Source organism: Vigna unguiculata, chromosome 7, assembly GCF_004118075.2.
Source record: "Vigna unguiculata cultivar IT97K-499-35 chromosome 7, ASM411807v1, whole genome shotgun sequence".
Taxonomy (NCBI): domain Eukaryota; kingdom Viridiplantae; phylum Streptophyta; class Magnoliopsida; order Fabales; family Fabaceae; genus Vigna; species Vigna unguiculata.
The window spans coordinates 29,146,911-29,153,394 of record NC_040285.1 but is presented as its reverse complement, the minus strand read 5'-3'; the positions used below and the strand labels follow the sequence as shown (position 1 = coordinate 29,153,394).

The 6,484-nt window shown below is 34.5% G+C and overlaps 1 protein-coding gene across 1 annotated transcript; it reads left to right on the top strand.

The window, feature by feature from the left end:
- Positions 1-2,341: 2,341 nt before the first annotated feature.
- Positions 2,342-5,514, top strand: LOC114189737 (protein SIEVE ELEMENT OCCLUSION B-like). Its single transcript, XM_028078407.1, has 7 exons — positions 2,342-2,583; positions 2,704-2,781; positions 3,008-3,417; positions 3,536-3,624; positions 3,720-3,853; positions 4,059-4,541; positions 4,673-5,514. Exons 1-7 carry the CDS (start codon positions 2,407-2,409, stop codon positions 5,264-5,266), a joined length of 1,965 nt encoding a protein of 654 aa, XP_027934208.1. The 5' UTR covers positions 2,342-2,406; the 3' UTR covers positions 5,267-5,514.
- The last annotated feature ends 970 nt before the right edge of the window (positions 5,515-6,484 follow it).

Here is a 6,484-nt window from a genome sequence, read left to right as displayed (position 1 = left end):
AAAAAGTAAAATGTTGCTTCAGGGGATCGTGAATTTAGAAGTAGTTGAATAAGGATAGACTACATTTTAAAGGTTCAATTACTCGGATGATATTCATTTTGATAGGAGTGTGTCAATTTGGTACTCACGGGAAAAAAAGTGTCAATTGTGCTCACTTTTGGAAAAAGTGTCTCAATTAGGTCCTTTTCAGAAAAAAAAAATAAAAATTAATGCCGTTAACGACACACAACATGTCACTCTCTAGTTTTATTTTTTTATTTTTTTTAATTTTATTTTTTTGCAAAATTTTGTTGTTGTCACGTGTCAAGTCCTTTCTGTGACACATGACAATGTTAGTGCCACGTGACAGGATAATGTCATATGTAACAAATGTCATTGTAGTAATTTCAATTTAGTACTCATATATACCTTATTGTTTCAATTTAGTCCCCACGTGTCACTCGATCAAACTAAATAATGCCTATAACTATCTATACATGCATGGCAAACATGGCATCAGTTACAAAGAAGGAAAAAATATGATGAAGGTAGATTAATATTACCGGATAATGTAAAAGAATGTGGGAGACAAGAAGAGGAGAGACCACAAAGGATAGAAACGAGTGAGGCGCAAGGAAGGAGTGAGACAAAACTTTTGGAGGTGAAGACGACAATAAGTTAACAAGAGAGTGAAAATTTGTTTTCATTAAATAAGAAAGAGAAGGAGACATTCAAAATTTCACATTTAATGCAGAAGGTGGTCAAAGGGCAATTTTGGATTTTTAAAAGTACTTAGGTGCAGAAGAAATATTGGAGGTGCAATATTGGAGGTGCAGAAAGAAATCTCCCTAAAAAAAATAGGCCACCCATAAGTGGTAAGCGCATAATGCATGGGCCAACTGGCCCTACTCGTCTTTGATCTGACGCACTTCCCTATCTCTAACACTTTCACGTCACAAGAAATGACTCTAATCATTGCTCATTTGTTTTGGATTGGCATAGAAAGTGGGAAGCTAAAGAAACAGCAGGGCATGGATTGAGATTCAAGCATTTTGGAGAGCTTTGCTTTTCCTTAAACCATATTCCTAAACATATGTTGCTCTCAACAAAGTGTAATGTAAAGCATCTGGGCCAAGGCAAGCAAATGCATGAGCTACTGTTTTTGAGATCAAAGAAAAGAACAAGGGCCAGAGAAAGAAAGTTATGTTTTGTTGGGTCTTTCTAAAGAGAAACATTAAAGATAGTCATTCCTAATGATACATAACCCAATGATAGTTATTTAAACTACTGGTGATATATTCTGTTATAGGAATTTACAAGTAGAGTAATCTTTAATCGGCAAAAATGGATGCTTTCATATTCTTTCTTTATCTATTGTTCAACTATTTACCTATTTTTTATTAATACAAAAATATATTAATATGAGAGTACTAGATATTGTATTATTTTGGACCGAACGAAATGGTATAACGATCAACTTATAATCAGATGGTTATAATTAAGAGTTTGATATTATTTACACACACATATAAGTCATACTTCATAATGTTGTATGATACATTCCTTGTGGACTTGACTCAAAAAGTATAATTCAGGAAAAAAGTGAAATTATAACTATTAAAGAGCATACGTGATAATTACGTTGTACAGAAAAGATGCTGTATATAATTTTAAAATTTTGAGTGATATACTATTTTTTTACCCGCAACATCCTTTAAAACTCAACTCCTTTTCTTCAGCTGTTTTCACTTACCATATTTAGCTCCCTTTGGTTCTCTAAATTCCAAAATATATATATAAAAAAAGGTAGTAGTTTCACCTTGACATTATATTACATATTTATTTATTTAAAGTGCATATTGTAGATGACGAAACATGATTTCTCGAGTACAGATATAACATTTTAAAGCTTGAGTAAAGCTAATGTTGATTATTTAATTTCACATAAGTACTCTCATATGTCCATCTTCTAAGATATTTGTGTCTAGAAGCATCTTTGTTGATGAGTAAAATTACGTTAGTACTTTTGTTCTTTCCTTGAAGCCGAAACATTTTTCTGATCCTATTTGGGAAGCGGGACAAGATCATCTTTTTCTAAAGTTTTGCGAACTTGCAACAAATTGCCTATGATATCCTTTGTCATCCCACATTTCCCATTAACCCCATAAGGGGTAGGTTATGAAAATCACACTAGAAGGCACATTTCACGCCTTGAAAGGCCCCAGCAGAAGCTACTTCGTATATTGTCTTTTTTCGAAACTCTTGATTTACCAATAAAGTAATAATACCAAATCTACACTCTTGTGGCCTCTTCAGCTTATATATATACGTGGATGAACCAACCAAACCCCACAAGGCATCCTTTGCTTTCAGAGCTTACAATTGTTCAACAATACTTGCTTTGCCACCCACAAAGCCTTATTCACCATGTCACTGTCCAATGGAGCTGATGCTACTTCCAAGCAGCAGAAACCCCAGCTTCCCAACCCCTTTGATCTCATCGACTCTGAGATCCTTGAGAAAGTTTATGTCACCCACCTTCATGATGATGACAAGTGCGATGTAGATGTCCTTTTTGATGTTGTCTCCAGTGTTGTACTTAAGGTACGATGTTTATGTCATTCTCCCTCTTTACAAATGCAAATCTTCCTATAAATTCACACTAGGCATGTTTAATTATCATTTAAATCTAATTAATGCAATTGGTTATATCGTGAGTGACAGACAAGGTTAACTGAAAGCAAAGCTTATCAGACCGTTTTCCAACCAGAGTTTCGTACAATGAAGCTGATTTCCTGTCAGGTTATCTCATGGCACAATCATTATTATTATTCCTTACTTTATTTGCAAATATATTATTAAAATGATATGTCGTACTTTATTTTTGTTCATTCAAAAAGGGTGAGTTTCGTTTGTATTATATTATGATTATGATTATGATTATGATTATGATCTCGCGTTGGCAAAAGCACAAATTTAATATGCTTCAAGAATATTTTAAACAAGTGATAGAATGATATGATAACAGATGATAACCACACCCCGTGGTGAACGTTACGTGCACCAAGCGACCATGTGCATTCTTCATCACCTCAGAAACTACTCGTGGGATGCGAAGGCACTAGTGACTCTAGCTGCTTTCGCTTTGGAGTATGGGAATCTTCTGCACCTCAGTGATGTTGCAACACCAGATAACCTACTTACAAACTCCTTGAAACAACTGAATCAAATCCAAATCAGAAAGGACCCTGCCACCATTTTGGTGGCATTGGTGATGAAAGTGCTTAACGACATCCAAGAGTGGACAAGATTGTCTTCTTTTGGTTACGACATCCTGGATGTGCCATCTTTGTCTGATGCCCTGCAAGAGGTTCCTGTTGTTGTATATTGGATTATTGCTTCCCTTATTGCTGCCACTGGCAACCTCGTTGGTGTATCGTAAGTTTTCTTCTCAACTGTTATACTGATATAATTCACTAGTGTATGTTGACGTCATATATATATATATATATATATATATATTATAACTGAAATTCTTTATTAATGTATATCTCAGGGACTATGTATTATCACATTTTGTGGAAAGGCTTTCTTCTTCTGCTTCTCGATTCCAGGAACATCTGAAATTGAGCCGAGAGCAAAAAGGTTGCGCTATGTTTCTATTGTGTTTAATTTTATTGGAAGCTAATAAGTATGAGGAAACTGATCAGATACTAAAAAGGAATATCTATTTTTTGCAGGTTATGCAGATGAATACTACAAGCGCAAGAAGGCATTTTCTAATCCCAAAGATATTGTAGAACTCTTAAGGCTTCTGATCCAACATAATGGATCTAAGGTCCAAATATATGATGGCAGCATCAAAACCACCACGGTTAGTCTCTAAGACATTTAGACTCCTCGTGTCTCTTGATATGATATTAAGATGGAACGATTAATCTTTCGAAAAGTTGACGACTATGTCAACATATTTTTATGAAAAAGCATTAATCTAGCCATTTTTCACTTTGTTATTTTGCCAAATTGCAATCATCTTAAAGACAAAACTAATGATGATGTCTTTTTTCTTTTTGAAACAGGATATTGAAATCTTCGACCAGAAATATGTCTTGTTGTTCATTTCAAGCCTCGACAAGATTGAAGATGAGATTTCACTTTTGAATTCACTCTACGACAGACTGCAGGAAAATCCAAGTGAAATAATAAAAAACTACAAGAAAGAGGATTTCAAGATTTTGTGGATTCCCATTGTGACTTTCTGGGACGACAAGCAAAGACTCAAATTCAATGCGTTGAAGGATACCATCAAATGGTACGCAGTGGAGTTCTTCACTGAGCTACCAGGCACTGACCTAATAAAAGAGAAATTTAATTACAGGGGTAAACCTATTATCCCGGTGCTCACCCCTCTTGCTGACACCTTGAATGAAGATGCTATGGACTTGATTTTCCAATGGGGGATCGACGCGTTCCCCTTTAGGAAATCTGATGGTATTGACCTTACTCTAAAATGGAAGTGGTTCTGGGATGCAACAAAGAAAGCAAATCTTGGAATACAGCAGGTAAATTCACTGCTGTTATCTAACCACCTCAGTGAGATATAATACTAATAGTTCACTATTTTTTAGGGATAATCATAGAGATTGATATGAAATTTATCTAATTATGTACCTTTGTTTTCAACGTGAATTAGGTCACCGGAGACAGGTATATTTTCATCTATGGAGGTGCTGACAAAAAGTGGATCCAAGACTTCGCAGTGGCGGTGGAGAAAACAAAAGGGCATGCAGCTATCTTGAACACAGATACTATAATAGATCATTATGAGCTGGGAAAGGATGACCCCAGGGTTGTTCCTCGTTTCTGGATCGAAATAGAAAGGAAGAGACTGAAGAAGCATAAGGATGTGGTGGACTGTGAGATTCAAAAGATTGTGAGGACTTTGCTTTGCCTTAAACAAGACCAACAAGGATGGGCCATTCTAACCAAAGGCTCTAACGTGAGGGTTCTGGGTCACGGTGAGCCTATGCGTCAAACTTTGGTTGAGTTTGATGCATGGAAAGACAAAGTGTTTCAAAAAGAAGGCTTTGATGTGGCCTTCGATGAATACTATAAGATTAAGCTTAACGAGTTATACGCTCGTCAACAATGCGCCATAGTTAAAAATAATGCAGATGTCCTTGTGACTATAACATGCCCAAATCCCACATGTGGACGCGTGATGGAGGTGACTTCTGTTAATTACAAGTGCTGCCATCGTGATGCTCCAAACAGTGGCAACATCTGAATGTGAAGGGGAGGAGAAAGAGGTTAATTCTTAGCCTCCACGAGTTTCTTTGGCAAAACTTTGTATTTGGGTTTCTTTTTGCTGTGTCGAGTTACTATCTATGCATGTCTTTTGTATCAAGATGAAAGCTTTGTAGCCACTTGATTTGCCCATGGTGGTGAATGGGAAAATGAATAATGGCCTTGCTTCATCTTTTTGTCCATTGTCAACTATAAAATTGAATAAACTTAGCTCTGCATTTTCATAAATTTAGCCGTTCTCTTCTGTGGTGCTCTTCCGTCACCTTTGTTTTTGGAGCTCACTTTTTTAGCTTGTGATATTGATGTGTTATATTTTCTTATATAAGTGTGAACATGAATGACTTTGATTACTACTCATACAAACTCCTCTCACCAAGAGACTCCTTTCAGCAAGAGATTAAGTCAACTGTTCCCACATTTCATTATAACATGATTACTCAGTAAAAAATATTTTTTTATAAAAAAAGTGCAATGCATAAAATAGCAAAAGAAATGAGATATAATAATTTAAATTAATTTTAAATTATAAAGTATTTCAATATGTTAATGAGTTAAATATATTTTTAATCCTATAAGTAAATCTTTATTTTGATTCCTAAAAAATATTTTTATTTTTTCTAGCATGAACATATGTCAAGTAAGAACAACTGGACGTGTATTAATATTATGATATAATATCAACCCACAGTTTTGAAAAAAAAAACATTTTAAGATTCATAAAATAAATTATACTTTATCATAAAATAAATATTAAATACTAAAAATAGTTATTATAATTTTATAGGAATTAAGATGAAAGAAAACTATTTTACAAGTACTAAAATTCGAATTCATACATTTTATAAAGATTAAAAATAATTACTTTAAAATTAAAAAAAATAAAAAACAAAAAGTTTATTAGGTCATGAGGAGCATATAATATATAGGTATATTCATCCATTAGTTTAGGAGATTTTTATTCATTTGTGCATTATTGGACTCATTTCATCATGAATTATCTAGTTTCAGATCATACATTTGGATTGGTGCGTTGTTTGTGTAAACAGATCTGAAGGGAGCAAGTTAGACACAAAACAACATGTTCCACAAGTGCTAGGTGGAGTCTTCTACGACTTGTGGATTTGACTTAAAAGATGCGAGTTTCAAGATAATTTGTTTCACAGGTGCCGGATGGGTTTTTTCACGACTTGTGGAGTTT